Source organism: Chiroxiphia lanceolata, chromosome 18, assembly GCF_009829145.1.
Source record: "Chiroxiphia lanceolata isolate bChiLan1 chromosome 18, bChiLan1.pri, whole genome shotgun sequence".
Classification (NCBI taxonomy): domain Eukaryota; kingdom Metazoa; phylum Chordata; class Aves; order Passeriformes; family Pipridae; genus Chiroxiphia; species Chiroxiphia lanceolata.
The window spans coordinates 9,550,046-9,576,665 of NC_045654.1; the positions used below are offsets into that span (position 1 = coordinate 9,550,046).

Genomic DNA, 26,620 nt, shown 5'->3' on the forward strand with positions numbered 1-26,620 from the left:
TCTAATTAAACATTTATTTAATATTAAAATACAAACCAAAGTATCAATGTTGGACAGTAATGCAGCAACATGTCAACTGGCAAATCTGGATTTTTCACCAAGAAAAATGCATTTCTGTTCACAAATACATGAAATGTTCACAATGGGAACACTGGCACGAAACCCAGCCTGGCACAGGAAACCAGTAACTTCAGGGAAGGAGTTCCAGTCCTGGAGAGTCAGCTGGAGCTGAGCTGTTCACTGGGAGACAGGGAGGCTGCTGTCAGGTGAATCCAGGTACTCACAGTATCAAACACTACTCACTGTGACTGCTGCAGACATCAGGGAATTCAGAGCAGTATTTTCCTACCACAGCCATAGTGGAAGTATTGCTCACAGTTCTGTCACAATGAAAAATATCCATGTTAAAGGGTTCAGCTGAAAGGATTTACCACAGAACAGCAGTTCTCTTTAACACAGGTAACTCATGTTGCTTTTTGTATTAAGGTTCAAAATCTCCTCTTGGCTAATATTTACATCACACCCTAAATATTTATAAAATGGTGGAGGAAAACCAAGTGCAAAAGGGTAACACTATCATTTCCTGAAAACAAGCTGCCTTTTAGTTTCTTATTCTTATTATAAATTCAATATCACTATTTAAAAATAATTAATATTTCTAAAAATATTACAATACAGGATAAACATTGATTTCTCAGGTGTAATAAAAATATGTTTAAAATAGAGGTTGCCGTTCCAAGTACAAAATATTGCTGTTTGTAAAGGGTAACATGGTTGTAAAACTACTTTTGAGGGCTTATAAAAATACAAAACAATTTGCATTTACTGAGTGCATAATTATATATTAGTGCAAAAAAAAAACCAAAAGGAAAAGAGTATATTTGCAGTCAGGAGAGAACTGTCAGAGATTGGCAGAGGTCCGTAAAACATGGAATCTTTTCAGAGTCATTCTTATCAACCCCAAATCCCTATTAATTCTTTCCAAACGATCTTCCAGGGCTTCCTAAAAGGAAGAGTTAAAGACAAGAAAGAGAAAAAAACATTAATAATATAAAAAATTCAATGATCCTTCTAAAATTAAGAAACTCCTGTTATTCCTGTATTCCTGGTATCCTTTTTGAGGCATTATCAGTATTCTGTTACCACCCAAAAACTAGAGCCAGACCTCCAAACTTTCCATATAATTTTAATGTGTGTATTTGTAGGTTGTTGGTTTTTTGGCCACGTGACTTATGAAACTCCAGGAGATAAACTTGACAAGAACTGGGACAGGCTGATAATTAGGGAGACATCTTTAGCAAAGAGCTGATCACTACCATGAGTGGCAGTATTGATTTTTTAATTTCAAACTGATTAATTGCTAACAAGGATTAGAATTTAGGAAATGCTGAAGCTGAAGGCTTCTCAGAGACCTTTAAAACACAACTTTGAGACACTTGTTTCTATTAAAAGAGTCTGCAGGGCTTCCCAAAGAAGGCACTTTCCTGTATTCCACCTACACTACTTATTTTTACCTTCTTGCTTTCCTCTTTATACTTTCAAGGAGACAAAAAGAACCAACCAAAAACTAAACTCTGCAATTTCTCCTACAGCACAACATCCTCTCCACAGTTTCAAGGATCTATTCCATTGTAACTCCATGCTGTTAATTTACTGCCTTTATCTACCTCTCAGTGTTATCACAAGAACACACTATTCTTGCAGCAAGTTGGCAAAATTCATGCCATGTACAAAAAATAGAAGATATGAACAATATAAAACAATAACATAAGACCCAAAACCAACCTAAAAATTGCCACAGAAATCACACTACACAGCAGAACTTTCCTCTACGTATTCTCAAATTGTGGAAGAGCAATTTAACAGGACAGTCAGATGTAGAAGCTTTTTCACCTGATTCAGTCTTGCTTGCAAGGTCATTCTTCCACCAGAACAAGGTATTCGACTCAGTGCAGCCTCAATCTAATAACAGAAAACACTTCAGCTGTAAATGAGAGTTTCAAGAGCCAATATGAGCCTTCCCAACTCCTCTTACAAGAAGAGAGGTGAGGTGTATGGATTACTGATACAGCTACAGCTTTGTCTTTTAACACTCACTTCTGTGACCATAATAACATGCCAATCCCCACTCACACTGTGTTGGCATTCCAGTGACTGTCCTTTAATGAAATTAGGGACAGAGAAGGTCTGGAAGTAGAGCAGGGAAGGATAATGGCACATTCCCAGCGTGACACTAAAATTGTGCACAAATTTCAGCCACGCACTGCGTGGACACCCGGCTCCATCCCTCCCCTCTCGTACAACAATTATGTTTTGTCACAACTTGAAAACAAGAATAATCTTTGCCTGTTGCTTTTCTTGAGTCAGCTCATCAAAAAGCCTCTCTGTTTCAGCCAGAGTCGTGATCCTTGCTGTGTATTTGAAGTCCTCCTCCCCAGGCGACGCCACCGGCTCATATTTTTGAGCTGCGCTCCTCTCGTCCCAAGCTGCCGCCCTCTTCAGCCCGCTGTTGATGGATTCAGCACAAGAGCTGCGTCTGACACCTGAATGCTGCCTTCCTAGCAACAAAGCAGGGGGATTTTTATATTTTTATATTTGTAATTGTCTGGGAAATGATTGCATAGGACAGAAAAACAAAGCAATAACAGCACAAGCAGCATGATTGTGGTGGTATGCGAACCAAGGACAGTGAAGCAAAGCCTCAGTCCCTTGCCTTAAACAACTTCCCAGAAGAATGCAAAACATTTGTAGGGGTCATCTCTCAAGTGATCTTTGTAGCACAACATATTTTTTTGGCTAACAAACAGATTCCTCTATTGTGCTAATTAGGAATTACTTTTACTGGTACATTTCTAAATATCACCAAGCAGAGCAGCTGTCAGGCAAACACCAGGCTAAATAAATGCATCAATAAAAACAAAAGCAGAACATTGTGACAAGGCTTAGGAAGGCGAGAAAAGATTTGGTTCAATCAATCATTTAAAAACCTGAAAGAACTGGTTTTATTAGAGTTACTTTTTGCTATCTGTAATGCAATGTTTAGCAATAGAATTTCATTAGTATGACTCAGGTACATCTTAATATAGACCCCCCCTAAGATATGCAGTGGATAACTGAGTTAAGCACAGGGAAATGTATTGCCCTTCTTCCTCAATTTAATTATTTTTCTTGTTCTGCCGTGTTTGTGCACACACATATACATAAAAATAAAATACTGTATGAATGGTATATCTCTGGCTCCAAGGATAAGACAAGATTTTTAAAAGAGGACTTTTAAAAGTTGGACTTCGTCAAGGGTCAGCTTTCCAGTTAAGCAGCTGTTACTACTGTGGAAGGAACTGTGGTACAAAAATATAGAAGAGTTTCCCCCCACTTTGACAGATTACCTTCTGCATCATCTAGTGAGAGAAACTGGAGCCTTTTCCTTGGGTTATTGTGCTGTAAAGTAGATGTAGCACCAGCTTCCAGGTCATCTAGAAGTATATCAAACCTACAGAGCAGGAAGCACACAGCAATGACTTGTTAGAAATCAGGGATCAGGCAATACAGAATTTTCTACTTTTTCACCTTCTGGTTAAACAAACATTTTTTTTTATAAAACTATTTATATCACACAGGCACTGCAAATCTTCTGATTCCTGTTCATAGCACCATACCCCAATGTCCTCCTATTTGCACACACCAAAACCTCTCATTTGTGTGACTTTCTCTCAGAGCCTCACCAAGCTGTTGCTCCTGAACACCCTGAGCTCCTGTTTCATAATCCTCAGGAACTCTCAGAGTAGTGCTGGACATTTCTTATTCCTCACACACATGTCCTACACTTTAATCTCACAGCTAAGTGTGTTCTCAAACTCTGTAAGCTTTGCCAAGCAAAGATTTTGATAGAAACCACAGTATTTAGGAAGTTAGCAGAAAGGTAAGTTTATGTGTATTTTAAAATGCTCGTAGGTACCAGGACAAGTAGGAAGGTCCTACTTTCAACTTTTATTCACATCTGATCTGCACTTACTCCCCAGAACAATTCTTCTTTAACTACTTGTCACTGAGCAATGTTGTGTCACTATCAAACCCCACATCCCTTCTACATTTTCCTTGCCAGATTTTAGAAAGTAAAACTCAGCTTTATATTCAGAAAACTTCACATGACTCACTTTCTAGACAAGAACCAGCAGCACTGAGCCTCTATAATAAACATCCTCCTGCTCTAGTAATGATCAGAACACAACTGTAATCACCACACTCGTACCTTGTCACTGTGTTTTCATTCCTGCCAAGCAAATGGCTGAATCCAGGGGAGAGGTTTTCTTTTGGAGATCGTTTTGGGCTGTACGTCACAGACACTGGTGCCAACATTATCTCTCTTCTTGCTGCAAAAGACAAATTATGTTTATCTACCTTAAACCTCCCAGTGCAGTACCTCCCACTCATGTGCTTACAGCCTAAAAGAATGCTTTTCAAAGCTGTCTACGTGTTTATTTAAATTTGATGAAAAGTGCATCACAACACAGAGAAATGAAAATAAACTCAGAGCTCTCACATTTGCTGTGATTACAGACATTCTCCTTTTCAGACTGTCAGAGTAATGCAGGAATCCTGCCTCTATTTTGCTCTCTCCTAGAGCAGCCTGTCATTGTTTGCTCCTACTTTTCGAGTAACACAAAGCAAACTTGAGAAAAGCACTGACTTGGAGTGTTGGGTTTCCTGTTGGAAGGAGGAAGGGACGATGACCTCTGGCCTGAAGGGGAGCTGAACCTTTTGGGTCTGTGTTGGTCCTTCCCTTTCTCCGGGGTGGCAACTAAAGAAGCTTCAACAAACCCAACAGTCTGATGTCGATTTGATGTTTCTAGTTAAAAGAAAAAAAAGGTGTTATATTAATCAATCTTTTTCAATATGAGAACTCACAAATATTCTCCTGAATAACAAATGACAAAGGCTGCACTTAAGTCTCCCTCACATCAACATATTTGTGCTGTTTTGTTCCAGTCTCTCTTCTACTCACAGAATAGACAGTTTAACTCATGGAAAAGGATCTTTGCAGAGTGGGGTCCTTTCTTTCCTTTTTTTAATAGAAAAACAGTGGAAATCAGACAAAAGCATCTTTTGAGAAAGAAAGTTGGAGTACCTGCCTGAGCCAAGAGTACAAGCATTTAAGAAAGCATTTAAGAAAGACTCGATGTTTTCTCATGACAAGGCTCCTGAATCCCCTGTTACAACAGCTCAGTGCAGTCCCACACACACCAGCTTCCTTAATAACATTCCAATACAACACCATGAGAACAAAACTCAAGTGGATGTACAGCCAGAGCTTTCTTAGGGCTCCATTAACTGTTTATAAATACTGAGATATTCTTAGAAAAGAGGACATTGACGAGTCTCCAGCTTGAGACCCAACAGCAACCTTTGCCTTCCCTCTATTCTAAACAAGTCACTTAACTATCTAATTTTGAATTTTCTTAGAAAAACTCCAGAAGTTTGCATGCTAACACTGTTTTTATCCCTCCACTGAAGCCTGATGGACTTGAATGCTGAGAATACCAAAACCAAGACATGTAGACAAAAAAAAGCCAGTAAAACATGCCCAGGAATATAAAAATAAGAGTTACTGGCTGGTGCGTCTTCTTTGTCTGTCTGTGTCCCCCAGTCTTTAAATACTTTTCCTTCTTCAAGTTCTTTAAAGGCTTTTATAATTGGTGCTTCTGACATCTCATTTTCTTTCTTTTCTATTGTGTTTGTTGAAGAGTCTTCCTGTGAAGAATCTTTTTCAGGAGGAGAGTGATACCTTAAAGGATGTGAAGCAGTGGAGGGAAAAAAATGATCAAATTTTTAATGGAGTGTTTTGTTTTTAAGTAATTGTTCAGCACCTACAACATTGAGAATTTTTTTTAACTCTATTTAACAAGTACAAAATCTAGAAATAGAAATCTAGTCAATACAAGTTTTTACAAGTGTTCTACTTTATTAATTTTAGAAGTGTTCCACTTTCCCTCATAGTGAATACTGAAGGAAACCAACTCACCTGGAAGGAATATAGTTTTCTTCTAATCTGTTATCTTTGGGGCTTTCCTGGCCTTCCAAAGGCTGGCCAGTGAAGATGGAATATTCAGCTCCTGGTATCAGCCACTTTCTCCTGCTGACATCAGGAGTTCCCAACTTGCTGTGGGAATAAAAAGCTTCAAAATTACAAAAGGCTTTGGAGGTTTTCTTTTTTTTTTCTTTTTTTGTTTTGTTTTGTTTTTGTGGTTTTTTGTTTGTTTGTTTGTTTGTTTTAAAGAAAAAGCTGCTATTTATTCCAGTAAACAGAAAGAAATATACAATAAACTTGTAAATACCGTGGGAAAAAATAACTGCTTTTTAAAACATGTTTGTAAAGTAAAAGTGAAATATTTTTTAAAAAAAAGTCCTATGTTGAGGTTTCAGTCTAAATTACACAATATGCTCAGAATGTAAAGCTCCACAATGATCTTCCTGTAATTTAATGCTGCTTACTCAGACCAAGGTTTGGGTAACAGTAGTTCCCAACTAATTACATGAAAACATTTGGTAGAGATTATTGCAGTAGTTCAGAGCATCTGATCCCAGCTTTCCTTTGGACACCAAATATTAGAAAAAGAAAGAAGAAAAAAAACAAAAACCAAGAAAAAACCACCACTGATGATGTGAGAGTGACAAATATTGACTAACAAGCATCTGTTAGTATATTCTTATCTTGAAATGTCAAAAGAACAATGTGATTTTTACACACAGCAAAGTAGATAATTAGAAAAAAAGGGCCTTGTTTATCCAAGCTATGAACCATAAGTACTATTGTGTAAATCTATCCTGCTGGGCATTCAATTGGAATGAGGCTTTCCTTGAGCCTCTGAGATCAGTTAGGGACAGATTAACTTCTAAATCCATATTGGCTCTTACATCCCCCTCCCTGATGAACATGGTCTGCCCTGCCCAGGTCTTCCTTTTTTCTGTTCATTGTTGAGGGATCTGGTTCAGAAATATTAAAAGAGCTCTAAACAGAAATCTGTCCCTCTAATATATTAATACATAAATTGCATCTTTGTAATCAACAAAAATCAGATCTACCAAAATATATACAAGTGGATATCCACAAATCACATTAATTATCATTTTGAGTTTCACAGCATCAGTGCTGAACTGGGAGAGATACTGAAGAAACCATAACTAAGTAATGAAAAAAGAAGGGGGACAAAGTTTTTCAGGTCTTTAAAACATAAAAAAAAACCCCTCAAACAAAAAAAAAACAACAAAGAAACAAAAAAAAAAAAGAAGAATACAGATCAGTTTTAATTCTCTTAACATAAATTCCCAATTTAAACTGGAGTGTGCATTGTCACTGAACTCCCACCCTACTCTCAGGATACCTGTACAAACTATATTTAGAACCATAAAAAGTTGTGATCAGCCTTTCAAATCAAGGACACACAAGGAAAACCTCCGATGTCTTATTGGAGTATTAGATTTTATTCCCAAATTCTTTGTTGAGTGTGGAAATCCCTATTCAGCTGAGCAATTGGGACCCATCTAACACTCATTTGGGAAGACCAGAGACAATCCGGTCCATTATCCAAAGTACTGATTTGGGTTTCATAATTTCTTGGCATGTGAAGTCTCTGGATTATGTTACATGTGTTTAATCCAGTTTAGCCTATGGACTGACCTCATCTTGATCCACTTTTAGCCAACACATGTTAAAAAGTATTCCAAACACAGGACCTGTTTTCCTGTTGTTGGAACGTTCACTCACTTGGCACAAGAGGTTCTCAAACGGTTCTCGGTGATGTGGCGAAGTTTCAACATATTTTCATGTTCCACCTGCTTGAGCTGAGCTTCAAGTTTTAAAATTGTCCTAAGGGGGAAGCAGTAAAGATGCATTAGGAGATGATTTCAATGACACAAAAGATACACCATATTTCTTAGCTTACTCATTTTTATTCAGATATCCTGGATGAAGCAGGAGAACAAGAGAAACTGCTACATTTCTATGTATCTCTGTATCTATCTAAGTACAGATATAAATATGGATTGGAATTCCAAGTTAAATAAATCAGGTAACCTGGCTAGAAAGACAGGACCAGGAGATGTTGCTGTGGAAGCAGAAGAAGTAGGAAAAAAACACATATCCTAAAATAACAAGATTTTTAGTGTGTACAACTAACATCAAACAACGGGAATGCTTCATAAAATGTAATTAAACTGGCAAGATCTACAGCCTTTATAATCTACAAGTAGATGTTTAGGCCATAGTCTGTATTTCATACTGGCAAAAGAGTAATAAGTTTCACAGTTACCTTTTTAAATCAGAAATCTGTGTGTTTGCATCAAGCAATTTGTTTTCAGTTGTATTTAATGTATCCTACAAGGACACAAAGAAAAAAGTGAAAAGCCCAGAAGTGCACTAAAAGAAAAACAAGTAACTCCACATCAGTCTCAAGAACACTCCATTAAATACACCTTCAAAGGGTCCATTAAATTTCCTTGGCTTTGATTTTGCAGTATTTTTGCTGTCTATGATTGGAAAATAATATATTCCAAATTCCCCCTTTTCCCTCCAGAGCTCTGCAAATGGAGTAAGAAGCTCTCAGTAAAAATAAACATGGATCTTTCCACCTGAGCTTTTTTCAAAATGCATCAGTTAATTCAGCAAATTCTATGGCACATTATCACGTAGTTTGCATGTTTGGTTTTTTAATTAACTGGAGTGCACCTACCTTTACTCTTTCATGTTCTTTTCCAAGGGACTCGTATTCTCCTAAAAGCTAAAACAGAACAAAAGAACACAAAAACTCACACTGAGACCATCCACAATTAACAGACTGCTGTAAAATCATCCCAACTGCTAGTCTACCACATGCAGAAGCACTACAGGGGATAACAAGTACTATTAAAGGACATTTTGTAAGTTCTTCTTATCATCTTCTAATTGGAACAAGAAGTTATAGATGGGACAAGAGGAGACAGAGCTACTTACAGAATGTATTTCTAATTTTCAAATTCTCTCTCTAAAGAAACTGAATGAATGAACCAGTAAAATTCCTCATTGACTTTAAAATTGACTTTGTATTTTGAAATCTCAATTGTAAAAAAAAGAAATTAAAGCATGAAGTAGATTTTCCAGCTAATACCCATTTGGCCAATCCATTTAAACATTCCATAAAGCTATTCCTGAAGAATTGGAGGAACAATTCCTTTGATTCAGCCTAAAATCATACACAATGAACAGTTTTATCAAGCTGTGATGAGGTATGAGAAATTTAGTCCATCTCCAACAAACTTAAGAGAGGAAAAAAATAACTTTCTAAAATAATTTCACGTACTATCTTCAAAAATAAAATTAACTAAGAGCACTTAGAGTAATAAATACCTGAGACTGACTATGGAAAGGGTTATCAAGTACACATAAGCTGCCTTAAATAATTGTTTTTAAATATCTATTAGTGTCACCCAGCCTACAAGGAGTCAGCTGAGTCATTTCTGCTGTGTTAGTTGTGCATTAAGACTTTCCAGTTGGAAACTCGGAGCAGTTTCCACACCCAGGACGGACTTCCTGTTGTCCATTCTCTCACTTACATTCTGAAACATTTTGTTTTCTTCCTTTAGCCTCGTGTTTTTATTATCAGATAACTTGTAGGCCTTCTCAAAAGCTTCCTCCAGCTCCCTGAGCCTGGACTGCAGGCGGCTGATGGTGTTGTCCTTCTCCTTGTGGGTCGTCCGCATCTCCTCGATCCGCTCCTGCAGAACCTTGGAAGTGCTGCTGAGGGCCTGGAAACGCTCCCTCCACTCTGCCTGGAGGAGAGAAAACGTCCTTTATAAACACTTCCCTGGCAGATTATTTATTTCAGTGCAAAGTGCAACCTGAAATCATCTAAACAGAAAACAAGGGTAAACCTGGACACGAATTAAACAGGATTTTTTGCTCATTTCTGTGACGCTTCAAGAATGAAAGTGAAGATGGGAAACACCAAAGATGTATTTATTTTACAGGACTTATAATATCTAGAGATGAAGCCTCTAATCTCAGGTGATTGATTTGCTTCCCAGCATAGAAAAATGTCTAAGAAAGGTGGAACTGGTCTCTGCAGGTGTCCAACTTACAAGACAAAGTGTCCTGTAATTTGACTAATAAACACAGCATTTATTTGTGCATACCCAAAGAGGTCTGGTCTAGCCAAAACCAGAGTAAATACACTTAGAGAAAGAGTATTGTTGCCCCAGCACAGGTGAGATTTGCTTTTATCACAGCTTGAATAAGAAAGTAGTTAAAGCAAAATCAATAAATTAGGACATTTAGAGAGAAACATGATAAACACATCACAATATTTCACTCTTTGATCCTTGCTAACCTGGAGAAAAGTTCATGAGTAAAAGTGCTGAGGATTCAGGTAGGGAGTCTTAAGAAACTCAGCTGGGAAAAACAGTGGTGTAACACACTGGCTGATGTCACATATTAAGAGAAAGTTTGAAAATAAAAAGACAAAAGCATAGAAACACAGATCAGCTTAACAGTGAACAAGCTTTTCTCTCACTCTTTCACTTAAAAAGCAACTTGATTTAAGAACATACACTTACCACTTGCTTTTCCAGCAGATTATTCTTATTTTCCAGGGCTTTTATGCGAGCACTGGCTTCGTTCAGAGCTGCATCCAACTGCTCACACCTATTGAGAACACACAGATTACACAAATCTTCAAATAACAAATCTACATTTTATAGCCTTCTTTCCTTCCTCAAGCCTCTCCACAAATTTTGGTGCCCAGCCTGTGACCTCCTCCTACTTTGACTCAATAAGACTGCCCAGAAGTCAGCTTTTAGTGCTGGAAGTACAAAAGAGTCCCAGCTACCCACACACTTTCTCAATTATTCTGAAGGACATAAACTCTGTGAAGTATTTTAGCTGCCTGAATTTGCAATATGTATTTTGACTGGCAATAATGATACAAAAATCTCATCAATGTTCTATATATAGCAACCATTCAAGCTCTGTTTAATGGAATACACAAGTGGGGCACACAGAGGGCAGCACAAACCCAGCAGTGAATTCAACATTGGTCCTGTATCATCTGGAGTTTTGACATGAAGGGTAAAGAAGGACAACATAGATCATTCCCATTCAAATTGCTTAGGATACCTCTGCCTGCCAGTCATTCCCAAAGAAAGCTTGTACTGGCTCCAGCAACAATCAGGCCAAATAAACTGATTTTCACAGAATCATGGAGTGGTTTGGGTTGGAAGGGACCTTAAAGATCATCCAGTTCCACCCCCATGCCATGGGCAGGGACACCTTCCACTATCCCAGGTTCCTCCAAGCCCCATCTAACCTGGCCTTGGACACTTCCAGGGATGGGGCAGCCACAGCTTGAACAGCTGCATTAAATAATGCAAAATTTATATTTAATAGAGAAATATTAGTATCACAGGTCCATGAAATCTTCAGAATTGAAGAGCGACGTAAACTTTTCAAACCATTCTAACACAAGGATGCCCAGTTCTGAAAGTGTAAAGAACACCATGAAAAGAGGAAGACAACAAGGAAGGACAAACAGCACCTGTCAGCAAGACTTTGATTGATTTTCTTCAGGTCCTCAGCAGAAGCAGTTCTCTGACTTGCCTCCAGCTGCTGCTTTAAGCTCTGGATCTCCGAGTCATAGTAAGCTCGGAGATCAGCGATGTGTCGGGCGTGTTTCTCCCTCAGGTTCTGCCTAATCCTGTTTTTAAAATTAAGAATTAAAAAAAAAAAAATATCCAGCTATCTGTATGTAATCATTTGGATGTTTCATTCAGAATGAACTCTGCGTACAAATCTCTCTCGCAAAACTTTTTTCCGTTTGAATTAAAGCAAAGAAAGTTTTGTCATCTAAGGCAGAGAATTCTTTCCATTAATACAACTAGAAATTATGATTATTATATACAAATAATACATACAAACATAATACAAAGCTTACAGGGCCTCACACATGGAATATGTGCCCTGTCTGCCTGTCCACGTGCAAAGCATGAGAGCTTCAACAGTGAATATTTATTTTTCCTAAGTCCAGTAGTTCTGTGCTTCTCCCACCATTTGACACTAAAGAAGAAAACAGACCCCCCCCAAACTTTGAAATTCTCTGCCTAAATAAACCCCCTCCCACAGCCTGTAAAGGAAGGATGTATTTTTATTTTTATGTATAAAGAGAAATAACCAAATAAAACCTCGAAAATTGTTTTGCCTTCCAGTTAAGGCTTTGACGTCCAAGGAAGACAAAACACAAATATTGTGCCTTGGAATAAATTGTATGGTCTAAAGAAGACTAAATATTGTGGTCTAAAGAAAATTAATAGGATGGTTAAAGAAAGACAATTGTAAGAAGTGGAAAATGACTGTTCTATTTATACTCCAGCTGTATTTTAAGGAGGGAAAAAAAGAAGAAAAAAAAAGAAAAAAAGTAGGAATGTCCAGCTCTGTTCTAAGCAAACTGAATTCACAAATTTTCTTTGGTTTACTGCTATTGTTGTTTCATTTCTTCCATGAAAGTAACAGCTCTGACTTTTAAAAAAGGAAAAATTACTTACTGTGACATTACCACAGGGTCTTCAACAGGTGCTACTGAAAGACTGTAATCTGGCAAAGTGTTGTCGGCACACTGAGTAGCAGAGGATGGAGTTAAAGTCAGTGTTTCTTCCTCCTCAGCGCTGACTGAACTATCATGGTCAGCATCCCTGTATGCCTTTGGAAAAGGGGAGCTGCTCCTGTTTTCACTTTGGAACGGGTGATTTCTCCAGAAGTCCAAGTGCACAGCTCTGCTGCTGGCAGGGTGTCTGAGAGAATCATCTAACTGAGAAGAACGACTTGTCTGTGAAAAAGAGTCTGTGTCACAATGACTTGAAAATCCTGGCTCTGCCATGGAGTCTGGAGAAAAGGGAGTAACCTCTTCAGGAATATTGAAAAAACAGCGTCCCTGGTTCTGCTGACCTGGTTTCATGTGCAGGGTTGGGTCCAACGTCAAGATCTAGGAAATAAGTTACAATGCTAAAAAACTGTGATTTAACTTTTCTTCTTTGAAATGGAGTTGATCTGAAGACACCAGTAAAGCATATAACACTGCAGGCATTACACTGAATATTACTGCAATCATTTGGTAGTGACAATAAGAAGGTGCCTGTAACACTCAATGACAATACACATTCCCAGATTTCTAAGTTTCCATCAATAAAAAACATATCCAACATCAGCAGCTGTCTAGAAAACCTTTGAAATTTCACTTACACAAACAGAAGGTCTATGATATCTGTTTATATGTTGAAACAATAACTTTGTAGGTTACAAAAGCAATTCATGAATTATCTACACAATACAGTCACATCATTGCTGGATTATGTACAGGACTGAGAGCTGTATAAAAAAAGAGAGATGATAAAGAATCATTTCCACAACCTGTGCCTGTCCTGTTTCATGGGAAGCACTAAGAAAATCCCTCTTGTGCCACTGCAGTTCCAGTGCATTCCATGAGCTGCAGCCTCAGCACAGGCAGAGCCGTCCCTGCACCATCCTCAAGGTTGTGCTGCAAAGGTGCCTCTTCACTCAGGGTGTTCTCAGAGGTTCTTTTCAGCTGGATCCTTTCCCGGGCTGGTTCATCCCTCGGCTGCTCAAACTGCTGTTCCAGCAAAACACTGGAGGTGGCAGCAGGGGCCAGTTCATGTGAAACCAGCCCGTATTCAACATATCCTCAACTGAGACGGGAAGTAAAGAAATTCATGTTACCTCTGGTGGGTGACTTGACTGGGAAGAAGGCAAAACATTCTGGTCTGGCATCTGCTTGTTTTCCCTTTGTCTTTTATGATAAATATCCTTCAGGGATGACAACTTCCTTTCCTCAGCAGAAGACAACTTCAACAGGCAAAATTGCTACATTACTTTTTCTGAACACAATCCTCCACCCCCAAAATAAATAAATAAAAAAGTTTTGGGGTGGGCTTAGCTAACAAAGCAGTTCAGGACAGAAGGCAGCTTTATTCAATGCACCCAGGTTAAAAAAGGGTCTTTAAGGAGGCACCTTTAACACACTAGTGAGTCACTTTTCATATCCTACACAGTTTCTTTTGAATAACAAAAGAAGGTCAATAAATTCCAAGTGAGGTTAGTTGGGGTACAGGAATAACAAAGGAGCAGAGTAGGAAAGACTGAGTTAACAAAAGAGTTCTCACAGAGAAGTTAAATTCTGGAGGTCTGGTTCTTTCCATCATAGGAAAAAAAAACAAAGATGACAAGGAATTATATGACAACTTCTAACCACATACAAAGTTTACCTGATCTGGTGATATTTTTGTGGAGAAAACATCAGCAAACTCACTTCTGAAATTCTCTGGTAGAGTGTGATACATCTCCTTTTCATCTAACTTCCAGTATGAAAGTCCTGACAAGAAGAAACATCAAAAGAAAAAAAAAAAAGACAAATTTCAAGCTCAAGGCTATAGAACAGGAATCTCAAAATCCATTAGTGAAATGTTATTTTGTCTTGAACAAGAATGCTGTGTTAGTTATTTGCATCTATTGCTTAAGGATCTTATTAAAGCATTTGTTACCAGGAGTGACAAAAATCTCAATGCAAGGCACAGGCAACACAACCAGCATCACATCACACAGCACCACATTCACTGATGGGTGTTGAGGGTAAAAATCCTCAATTATCACAGACTTTCATATTTCTAATGATTCCAGTGTAGCACTTAAAACTGGTATCACCCAGGCAGCCACTGGATAGTGCAGACTCCTCAGTTTGGTGTTGAACAGCTCTCTGTAACATGCAAAAGGACAGACTGCCAGGTCTAAGGGGTGGCACAAGAGGAACAGATACAGACTCAACCCCACTTCAGTTTTTTATGTGTGTCCCTCTCTCAGTGGCTTGTGAAGCAGCAATAATTATACACAGTTTGCAGGGCTGCATCTCTGTGCCCCTGTTTGTTACTGACAGGAATCCACCCTGTTACGATCAAAATATGGGAATTAGTTGTTTGGCTTTCATAAAAAAAAAAAAAAAAAAAAACACAACCCCCAAACCATGAAAAACCTCCACCAACCACCCCTTTATATCCAGCCTCCAGAACAACAAAGCCAAACCATGAACACAAAAAAGCAATCTAAGAATCACCACATTACCAGGTCAATGATGCTCACATTTGAAGCATCATTTGATACCTTGCCATGATTTTAATAGTAATTATGTTATGAAACAGTTTTAAACACAAAGCTCAGCTTTGAATCTTGGGAAATTTGGAAAAAAAAAAACCCAACTGCTGCATGTCCTACATCTGCCAGCAGTGATACAAAGGAGCTGCATCAGTCTGAAAACAGGAGCAAGAAAAGCAGAATTATGCTAAATCAAAGCCTGTCAGTGCTTAAATCCTCCTCACCTCCCTGGAGTTATTGGAGATGCATTCCAGCAAAAGCACTGAAAAATGAGAATTCCAAAGAAAAGGAAATTTAAGTACAAGAAATTAACTCTACCTGAAGCTTCAGACACCAAGGAATTGGGACTTTCCTTCGGTTGGTTGAGGTAAAAAGTGTAAGGTGGCAAAGCAGCATCAGTAAGCTTTGTCTAAAATTACAGTGGGAAAATAAATTTATAAGGAAAATCACAAGGCAAGGAAAAAAAAAATCAAGGGTATAATTTTTTTTAAATTGCACATAAATGTTACTACTTTTTTTAAGCAAAGAGATTAAATAGAGCATGATCCAAACCTACACAATTTATATTGAGAGCAATCACAGTTGAAAGGGAAACTAAGATATGCCTTGTAACTTAAAAATATTTATCTATTTATACATATTTATACAGATATATAACACATTTATATTTATATATATATAGATAGATAGATATTTCTATTTTCTATATAGTGCCTGTGTGCTTGTGGAGCATTTTTGAGATTAGCTGTTACAGAAATACACATTTTGGACAGTCATCTCAACTTTCTTGTTCCTTAAGAGGTACAAGTATATAGAGATGATTTAACATTAAAGAGTTACTTCCTTCCTCATCCTAAGATTGGAATTTCATATATTCACAGTTGTTATGACTCTACCTACCCCAAATTTTAGGTACCACTGTCTGTCATCTCAGACAGACAAGGTATTCCACATCCTTCTGCTCATCACTCCCAACTTTCCAAACATCCCCAGCTAATTAAAGCAAAACTTTGAAAAGGGTGGGACCAACACAGGAAAAAAAAATTCATATCATATAAGATTTGCCACAACTCTCTTTTTCCTTAACTAAAGGAAGAAGTGGCACTGATATAACAGCAGAGCAACTGAGGAAGGGCAGCTGCTTAAAAATGGTCATCTCACATTGCTCTTTTCTGCTCTGCTTGGGGCTTTTTGTTCCATTAGTGCAGCTCAACAATTGTACAAATCCACACACCTCATACAAGTGAGGACTGTAACAGGATAGTAACCACTGAGTTAAGAAAAGTAAGAGAGAAAAAATCAGTACTAAAGCTGTTCAAGTTTTTGCAGGAATTACCATCTCACCTCAAGGCTATTTTGTCCCTCTTAATGTTTTTATTTAGGTATTTCCTTTGCCTAAGGAGGAAGAAAGGAAAATGAAGGAATAGCAACTGCATTCTTACAAAGGAACAGAAAGATAAAGCTCTTTTCAAAATCTGAGTTTCTGGCACTAATTTCCTTATGCACCCTCTCCTGTAGCAGAGAGAGAAAAGAAAACCAACCACAGCAGATGAATTTGACTCCTGGTTTGAAAAATCCCCTTAGAGGAATATCTTGTTTCCACTGACAACAGAAGACTGAAGAGAGCAAACCCAAAGAGCTGCTCTCACCCTTTCTGGATCATCCTCCAAGTGACCACAGGAAAAAACAAACAGACCCTGCCTTGAATCAAGTGATTCCTATTTGCTAGTTCTGTTCTCTTGTAGAAGCCATTCACAGAATTTCAGGAATTATTTCCTTAGAAATGGCACAAGGAGAGAGGTTTGTGACATTGAATATGCTGGAAGTCATTCTAAAGCTTCCTAGTTGGGTGTATGATCATTACTCATGCAATCATGTTGCATAACATACTTTTGGATCAGAAATATTATATGTGATTAAACATCCCTCCTCAAAATAATCAGATTTGTGGACATACACAATTATTAACTCAAAAGTATGAGAGAGGGGGAACCCAAACTCTTCTCAAAAAAAGTATTTTGAGCTGATTCAAACTGAGACTGCTGAGAACACTAAAAAAGCCCAAACCAAACTAAACAAAAAAAATCTCTGCAACTTAAAATCCCAGTCTGGAAGAATGTTTGTCCTGGGCAAAGTGGTTAAAGCCTTAACAACACAAAGAATTTTATTTGCCAAAAGAGGCATGAGCAGCTGACAGATCCTTCAAAAGATCTTTCAAAAAATTACAGGGCACCATAAATTGCCATGACCTGAAGCTTCAGTTGAGAATGTGGCCATTATCTCCATAAGGAAAGAACATGTGCCACCTGGGGAGGTGTTCAGACAAAGATTAAACAGTGAATAAAATAAGCCAAAATCACTGTGTGCCTGAGTATGGAATGATCCAAAAAGTAAACTTTGCCCACATGAACTTTAAATATATGAATGAGAATTGCTAAATGCTAAATATGAAAGGATATGCTGGATGAGAACATACTGTAACTCTGCAAAAATACCAGTGACAAGAATAACATTAGAAAAACATAAAATAAAAAGAGGTTTACGTTCTCAAGTGGTGATTTCTTCACTTTCTCATTTTCTTGCATAGAGTTCACACACACTTCATCTGCAGTTATCCTTTTTGGTTGGTTTTGTTTCAACTTTTGTGCCCACGACGTTAAAGATTTACTGGATGGTAAGAAACACACACATATAAGGAAGGTATTTCTTCCTCCAACACATCTACAACAAATAAACACTGCAGATGCAAACCTGCATCACGCAGAGACATCAGGATAAACAAATATATTTATCTACCAAGCAGCAAAGTTTTTTACAATCAAGAGGTTCCATTCAATTCTTGCATGTTCTCAGTGACAAACAGCTGTTTACTCAATGGGAACTGTCTACAATAAATTAACATACTTGGAAAGTTTATCACTTACCTGGGTTTCTTCCCACATGGAGCTTCATCAACTTTATGCTCAAATTCAGCAGGAAAAACTAAAATGTTGCTCCTTCCTGGTGAAGGATTTTCCTCTATTCTTCTTGGTAAAAGTTCTGTTTTATTTTGAACACTGGCTACAATTGCATCACTCTGCAACCCTGCTCCATCCCCGTGTCCCTGGGAAGTTTTCTCCATGGAATCTGTGGCCCTGCTGGTGCTGTTGGCCGTGCCAGGGTTCAGCTCGGAGGTGGAGAGCGTTCCATACCCGCTGTTCATGGAGGCGTCGCTCCCGCAACATTCCTGCTGCAGGTCGGACGCACTGGGCTGGCTTTCTGCTTCATTGGATCTGAGCTGATGGACAATGCTCTCGTGCTCCTCGAAGAGCTCAGATCGCATCCCCATTGGAATTGTTAGCGGTGGAAAAGGGTCTGGAAGCGTGGCAGGCAAACCCCGGCTCCTGCCGGCTCCCCAACTGCTGCTCCCAAACTTCACCAGCTGCCTGATCTCAGCCTGAATCAGCTGCACAAAGGGAAAGGCAGGATTCCCATGAGATGCTGGCACAAATCACATCTGTATTTTGATGCTTCATGGGATTAGTGACAGAATCAGAGCACTTATTTCATAGGACTCCAAGATGTGCAGACACCTCATGCATGAAGGAGATCGGTACGTACTGCGCGCAACAGTAAAATGTCCATGGGAACAATCCCTCATTCCATGCAGTGAATTCCAGGTCTCAGGAGTCATTAATTCATGTAAAAAAACATGCATGAATGTATTCACTGACTGCCTTCAGAATTACAGTCACCTCCCAGCCAGCTGAAGAAATACAAACTATCCACAAACATGGGACAGAAATGTTTTGCCGAATTTAGGTCTAAACCAATTTTTAACTCGGATATACATTTTTAAAGATTGCAAGGATGCCTCACTGGAAGGATTAACCATTCCTTTATTATGCTAATAGGAATAATGTACCTCTGTAAGATTATTTGCATAAAACTTGACTTTAAAATACCCAATTTAGATATTATGGGATAATACAAAGATCTACATTTAGATTGCTCCGGTGTCTGATGGAATGGGACAAACCTACGACTGGATCACTCCATTTAACAGGTTACTTGGCTTACAATGTCTGCAGAGAGTTATTTCAGTACATAAGTAATTTTTTTTAAAGTTTTACAGTTGTGCACTGGAAGTACTGAAACAGCTCTGAGAAACAAGTGATGCCTTTGCCAAGGGCTATGGAAAGATTTCCCATTAGTGCCCATGGGCAGCACTTCCCCGGAGTTATCTTGAGATTACTGAACTGCAGGAGCACACAACTCTTCTTACATGTGACAAGACCAGCGTACAGAGTTCCTTTCAATAACATATTTCAAACTAATTCCCTCAGGAAAGGCAAAAAAAAAAAGACCTTGCAATAATTTTTGAGAACATGGAACTCCTGTCTTTTCACAGGACTACGGGACATCACTCACACGTGAACAGCAACTGGAAAGCACGAACTGAACAAAAATCATTTGTTCTCTTAAAGTAAGAAATAAAAAAATAAGACAATTTCAGAGGAACCTACTTGTAACTCTAGTCAGGACCGAGCCTCAGATGTTTTATTGACTTGCAATAGAATTAACAATTGAATTTCAGCTCAGCCTTTCTATGCCAAAACCAACAAACAAACAAAAAGCTTGGGATGAAGTTTTCTTCCATAACAAAGTTTTTTGCTCTATTAGTGATTTCAATCATGAGTGCAGCAATTGTTTGCACTTTAATTCTGTGACTGAAATCTGTAAGAAAGGTAGAGAAGGGAGAACAAAAGGGAAAAAACAGAACTGGGGGTGAGGAGGGAGATCAGATTCCCTGCTGACATTTAATCTTTGTCATTAATACCCTGTGTTGGAAAAGTGAAAGGCTACAATTCCAGCTAAAGTGCATTTTAACTTCTCTTTGCATAGTCACAAATAACTGCAAGAGATGGAAAAACCTGGGAAAAATAAGATAAGGTTTCTAAAGTTTTGAGATTGTAGGAAAATTTGGTTTTAAATCCTTTTCATTAAGTCTGATCTTAGGATGATCCACAGGTGGTGACAGCTCATCTCCTATCGTATATGTCACATAAGCCAAGGACTGACCCCACTGATTCCAAAATGAACTCAAGGTCTTTTGATCCCTATTTTCACATGGATGAAGATGTACTTTTATAAGCACAGCTGGTCTTGAAACCCAGCCTCGAGCAAGCCTTATCTCAGACATGTCAATGCTGATGCAGCATCTTGCTTTTCTACACCAAATAGATTATTATTTTTGTCTTTTTATTATTCTTAGTAGAATGTGTTGAGTTGCCTGTGTTTTCAGCAGGTCTCTGGCACACTAGTTAAAGTTTGGAACAGCTCCATTTACTTTATCTAATGCACTCATACAACTGAGTGGTAGCTGTTAATTTTGTATTTAGTGTGGCAATTCATGCAGTTAGTAAGTCCCTGCTGGCACCACGCCCTCAGCTCTTCCAGAGGTAGCCTTTCCTATTAAAAAAGACAAAAACCAGCCAAGCCAACACAATGGATTAGTAAAGACTATGATCAACAAGTGAATCAAACCACTACAGTAAGAGGAAGGGAATAACAAGGTAACAAAACACTGGTGGGACGAAAATGCCAAGATGGGAGGCACAGGGGAGGAGGTGAGGCAGGAGAAACAGGATAAAAGGACCAGTACCTCTTGTTAACTCAGCTCAGGAACTGCTGATTATTACTAGTGTGGAGGGCACCAGGAAAGGGAAGGGAAAAACAGCAACCAAAATGATGAGGATATTAAGCATTGTATATTTACAGTATTACTGTCTCTTATACATACAAAGACATTTCTCCTGTTCTAAAGGATAAATGTGGTTCAGCAAAAACGTGAACCTTCACAGGGGTCATTTTTCATTATTAGAAAGGAGACTGTTCAACTGAAGGGTGAAATAAGTGTTCAGCTATTACAGTGATGGTTTTCCTATGCTATGCTGTCTGGACAAGTAGTACAACATTTTCTAATGAAAAGAAAGCTACAATGGCTCAAAATCAGAAATTAAACAGTCTAACAGTTAATAAAAACCATCTTGTACCTACAAAATCAAGTTATCACGTGGGCATTCTGAACCAAATGCTTGTGAAAACAAAACAATTGAAAACAGATTATCAACAAATCTCTTCTGAAATGGTTCCTACCAGTTAACCTGTTAATTAGCCAAGGTTGTCTCAAATATGCATCCAGTAAACAGCATTCCAGGCATCCACTTCCATTACCTGCCTCTCTGCATTGTTTTGGAGGGATGCGGGGTTGGAGGGAGAAAAGAAACATTCAGCCTCATCTACCTACATGGCAAATCACTACTTACTTGGATTTGATGGTGGAACTGCACTTGCTGGGCAACTATTTGTTGCTGACATTGCTTTTCTACCAGTCTCAGCAGCTGTAGCCACCTTGTCTATTAAATCACAAAGTAAAATAATTAAAGCACAGTCACATTGCATCTCTCACCTCTTCCTGTAGCTACAAATAGCTTTGCAATCCTATATTTAGGTGTTGACATAATGCAAAGCTGAGTAACAGCACCGTGGTTTCCCACCCCACCACCCCTGCAGCCCCCAGCGTGTCAATCAGTGGGAACTAAAAGAAGAAACAGCTGGCAGGAAAGTAGAGTCAAATTTTGGAAAGGCTGATCCAGTTCAATTAATTAAAGGCAATTTTAAAACTGAGAATTAAACATCCCCCTGTCCAGGGAACCGTTTACTTCAATAAGAAACTCTTCAGCAATCCAGCTGAAGGCCAGGATGCACAAATATGCAATAAAAAAAAAAATTAAGTAAAAAAATCAAATGTATAGCATTCCTAAAACATGGCAAAATCTGATGTTTAAAAACTATTTTATGCCAATGTTTATGGAGCCTGGTGCTTGAAGCACAGGACACAGACATCAGTATTCTGTTCCTGGAGGTGTTAAAGAGAACCCAAATTAAGCATCTGTCAAGAGACACTGTGATGGATCACAGCCAGAAAGCTCAAAAATTCTGCAGGAACAAGCCCATGGTGTGGAAAACTAATGTTCCTTATGATGACTAAATATAATGATAACATATAAAATAAAAAAGGACAAAAACATTCAGAAAAGTGTTTGGGAGAATAAGTTCATTGAAACTCCATCATTATTTTTTTTGTGTTGCTTTAAATCTGGAAACAAACTAATCACCTACACATCTTTACAAATGGAACATATAAATAAATCAAGCAAAACAAAACCATTTTTAGAAAGAAAAATTCTATTTTCTAGGATCACTTCAGATCAGTTTGAAGTGCTACAGTTTTGAAGGTTTAAATTTTTCAGTTCAAAAACTTTGGGGGGAAAATATTCCCACCTGTATTGTAAAACATAAGACAGAGAGATAAAATAGTGGAAAATGCTAAGATAAAATTGCAATAAAATCCATCCAGGTGATTAGTTCATACTTGTAAAAGGATCTGTCCTATCAAGAAGAATAAACACATATATGTGTATATATAAATCCACATATGGATCTTGCTGCTGAACTACATCATTAGATTTGCCTTCCAAAATGCAGAGCAAATACATTAATACAACTTTTTTTAAATAAACCCGAACATCAGTTACCTCACAGTTCTTCACAATTTCCGTGTCAGCATTTCCAATGGCCTGGATGTCTTGCATAAAGGAGGCAAACAGTTCAACAGAACCAGGCTTTAATGAGGACCTGGTATTCCCTGAGTAACCAGAAACTCCATTGGGATTGGATGAAGGACTTCTAGTGAAACATGAGGAAAAATAGCTCAATTATTTATCGTGTCAGTTGTGCAACACAGTGGCCAAAACAATACACTACATATGCTGGGCAGCCAGAAAAGAATTATACACTTAATTTACACCAAGACTCTCATCATCTTGAAATAAAAATGATAAATTCACGAGGAGATTTTTCAAGCCAATGTCAAAGAATCCACAGTGTGCTTCACTCTTACCCTACACACTATGAAATGCAGTAGCTTTCCAAGGAGAAAGACAGGATCATCAGCACAGATATTGCTGCTCACCGGTACAAACATCAACAAATAGAGCTTTGCATCAAACTCATGTGATTCCTCAGAGAGCCTGAGGTCAGAAGCTCACAGAGCTGAGCTTCTGTGGAGCAATGGTTTATGAAGGGCAGGACTGAGGCCTCTTGGAGAAGTGACATGGGCAGGAGTGACTTGTAACTCTCATCTTAACAGGGCAGTCAAGAACCACCTCTCACTTAAGCCATCAGGCCATATTTGCACTTCTTATTCCCTGGGAATACCTCGGGCATTAAACAGAAAAACATCTCAGTTTTCCTAAGCTGCTGCTCTCCAAAAATGACTTCACACAACACATGAGCTTTCCAAAAAATGATCTCTTAGAATTTGGCCAAAACAGGTTCCCTCCTTCCTCCCCCATTCTAAGAGACACAAGGCACTGGAAGTTAACTAAGAATTTAAGGAAGACTTCACAGTTCTTCCAGTAAGGTTTTCCTCTAAAAAGAAATCTTTCATCAAGATTATACCTGTGAAAGTAAAAAGAACCCTGAAATACATTGCAATCTTACATACTATTTCACCTTAATAACAAGAGTACTCTAAAAACATTCGAACTAAGCAAACCCAAAATAATAAAAATATTTGTTAGGAATTCCTTCAGCACATTACCTGTTACAGTTCAAGTTACAGACAGAGCTGTGGGTGTTTCTGACATCAGAGTCTGCAGAAGATGAAGGGATTTCCTGTACAGAATTCACCACATCCCAGTTTTCCATATCTTGGTCCCAAGTACGTTACCCTGAGAACAGACAGAAATAAGAATCACCTTCTTACTTTAAAAAACCATTTGACTTTGTTGCTTGAAGAAACAGAATTAAAGAGACAGTTGTTTCGGCTAAACCACCCCAGAAAGTGCAAATATTCCACAACCAGCCCCTCTCCCTTCCCCTGGGCTACACCTGCCAACAGGAGCTCCTCAGTTAACTTCGTGCCTGCTGGGACTCCTACGAGTCAAAGATATTCCTAACTGTGCATCACACCCCTGGACTGGACTGGAAAGGGTGTCATTGCAAAATGTTCCAGGTAAAACAGTGTTGTTGGGGTTTGGTTGTTTGTTTTTTTAAATCTGAGGCTCCACAGGGCATTTTCAAGGCTTCTGTGAAAACATCTACTATCAATATATTTAAATGTGATCAAGGATCTGCACCTTCACTGGGAAAAACACACTCACCAAAAATAATAAACACAAGACCCACTGAGTTAAATAAACTGCACTTGATCAGTTTTGCCATTTCTGTGTCTAATATCTGGCTCACTTTTTTCACAGGTCACTTGCTTCATTGTTATTATATAACACTAATTCAGAAAGCTTTGAAAATGTTCTGAGCTACATTTCTTAGAGATTAATAAAACAACAAAAAAAGCAGTCAGACAGGAATCCCACAGCAGTTCAAAACAGCAGCTGGTTAACTGAAAGCATCATAAATAAATAAACACACAATACTTGTGCCATAGTCTTACAGCACTCAAAGCAGGGTGGCTGTAGAGAGACTAAAAGATTCTTCTACTTTCACTAAGAAAACACTTGAAATATGTTAATTAATCAGTTCTTATAGAGTGCTTATTTCAGCATGTTCTACACCCTGGTGAATTCAGCCCTTGTTATAACACTGAAGAAAAACCTTATGATCATTTCACAGATGGACAGTAAAAAGAGACATTAGGAAATATCCTGTGATAACGCCAAGAACAAATTCCTGCTGCCTTAAAGAAGCACAACACCTCCAAAGCACGACCATTCCTCTTTACAGGCCTTACAAAGACATGCTGATGGGTTGTACAAACTCATGTTTTCATCATTTTTAAGTGCATAGAGATATATCTTGAATAGATAGCTTTGGAAACATAAAATATTTCCACCAGAAGGAAACTGAGAGACAACTGTCTCGTTTCTCCCTGTTTTCTTGGAGCCTGTTTGGCTCAGCAGAAATGTTTTTTGGGTACTCACACCATCTCCTCTGGGTAGGGCTGAAAACGCCAGAATTCAAAGGAAGTTACCAGAGACATACATATCCCTTTGGTAGAGCTTCTTGGGATAAAGAAGGAGAAAAAAAACAAAAAAAACAAAAAAAAACACCTTTCTTCTTTTTCTAGCGGTCAGAAGTCTGGAAAACTTGGAGGTTATCAGACTTGGCAGCTAAAGCTGATGCTGGGAGTGTCTCTGGAGCAGCTGGATGTGGGATCAGTCCCCCCCCAGGATGGAACCATGGGCGGCCTATCTCAGCAGCACAGCAATGGGTGGGACTTAGCTGTGACACAGGCTCGTTTCATAACCTCATTACAAGTCTGTTCGCAATAAAAACAATATTTAGTGAGCTATAACGGGGCTGCGGGAGCGCTGAGCCGCCATCCCTCGACTCCGCAGCACAGCACGGTCCTTATACGGCCACGTCGCTGCATAAAGGGGCAGGGTCGGAAAAAACAACCCGTGAGGTGTTTTAACTCTGAAATATCAGCGCCGGTTTCGCCGCAAGCGCCGGGGCCGGCACAGCCCCGGAGCCCGGGAGGTTCCGCATCGCCCCCCGAGCCAGATCCTCCCTTCCGATCCCTCGCAGGTCCCTCAGGGCTCCTCGGAGCACCCTCGCCGCCAGGCCCCGCGTTCCCAGGAACCTTCTGCGGGACCCCGCGACGGGACAACGAGTCGAGGCTGCAGCGCCGCGGTGTCCTCAGGAACGGCCCCGGCCTCAAGGGCTCAGCCCCCGCGGGGACCCCTCTCGCCACGTCTGCGCCCCCAGGGCCGCCTCCCTTCAGCCCGTGCCCCCTCCCCGGCCCCGTGTGGGCCTCCCGCGTCCCTCCCGCGGTGCCCCCACACCCGTCCCCGGGCACCTCCCGCTCCCCTCACGGCCGCGTCCCTTCCCCAGTGCCCCCCCTCGACTCCGCCCCCACCGCCCCCTTCGGGTCAAGCCCCGCCCCCGCGCTCCGCAGTGTTGACAGCGGCGCCGCCTCTGATTGGCTGGAGCGCCCGCCACTCTCCGGGCGAAGGGGCGGGGCCACGGGGGCGGCTCCGCGGCTCCGGGACGCGGCGCTGGGACGGGGCCAAACGCGGCGGCGGTGGCCCCGCGGGCCCGCCCAGTTCCTTACCCGCATCGCTGGGAGCCCGCGACGCCCGGCCAGCCGCGTCCCGCCGCGGTGGTGAGGCGATGGAGAGGCGCGGGCCCTGCGCCGCCCGCCCGGCGATTGGCGGCCCCGAGTTTCGAACCGTGGGAAGGGTAGAGGGCGCTCCGGACCGTGCGCCCCGCGCTGATTGGCTGCCTCGAGCGCGCGCCGGCCCGCGCCTCCCGCGCTGATTCGCTGCGCGGCAGAGCCCGCGCGCCGCCGCGCGGGGATTGGCGCGCGCGGCCGCGCGGGTTCCCGAAGAGCCCCATTGGTGGTGAAGGGGACGCTGCACCTAAAGCCCGCCCCCC

General features: G+C 40.0%; 1 protein-coding gene across 6 annotated transcripts; it reads right to left on the reverse strand.

Annotated features, from left to right (window-relative positions):
* On the reverse strand, positions 1–26,384 carry MPHOSPH9 (M-phase phosphoprotein 9). 6 transcript variants are annotated; one of them, XR_004360120.1, is made up of 24 exons: positions 25,161–25,970; positions 23,826–23,955; positions 22,759–22,909; positions 21,487–21,576; positions 18,103–18,623; positions 17,722–17,845; positions 15,497–15,587; positions 14,299–14,405; positions 13,754–13,879; positions 12,565–13,001; positions 11,562–11,720; positions 10,585–10,672; positions 9,586–9,801; positions 8,727–8,774; positions 8,307–8,371; positions 7,763–7,864; positions 6,020–6,157; positions 5,607–5,782; positions 4,688–4,846; positions 4,250–4,366; positions 3,387–3,490; positions 2,347–2,558; positions 1,894–1,962; positions 1–1,003 (listed from the first exon to the last, which is right to left on the reverse strand). XR_004360120.1 is itself a non-coding variant. In XM_032705503.1 (24 exons), exons 2-24 carry the CDS (start codon positions 23,930–23,932, stop codon positions 902–904), a joined length of 3,513 nt encoding a protein of 1,170 aa, XP_032561394.1. In that variant the 5' UTR covers positions 23,933–23,955; positions 26,298–26,384; the 3' UTR covers positions 1–901. The 6 variants fall into 6 exon arrangements, 5 of the variants coding, with proteins under 5 accessions (XP_032561394.1, XP_032561393.1, XP_032561392.1 ...); XM_032705503.1 differs by lacking the exon at positions 25,161–25,970 and adding an exon at positions 26,298–26,384 and having other exon boundaries at positions 4,250–4,370; XM_032705502.1 differs by having other exon boundaries at positions 4,250–4,370; positions 25,167–25,966.
* Between the last annotated feature and the right edge of the window lie 236 nt (positions 26,385–26,620).

What these genes read in the sequence shown, in the direction of transcription:
- MPHOSPH9 (XM_032705503.1), bottom strand. Translation starts at nt 23,932, where the DNA reads ATGGAAAACTGGGATGTGGTGAATTCTGTACAGGAAATCCCTTCATCT. An exon ending in AATCAAAGTCTTGCTGACAG is followed by an intron (nt 10,673 to 11,561) that starts GTGCTGTTTGTC and finishes TGTTCTCAATAG; the next exon opens with GTGTGAGCAGTTGGATGCAG. An exon ending in TTGAGAACCTCTTGTGCCAA is followed by an intron (nt 6,158 to 7,762) that starts GTGAGTGAACGT and finishes TTATTCCCACAG; the next exon opens with CAAGTTGGGAACTCCTGATG.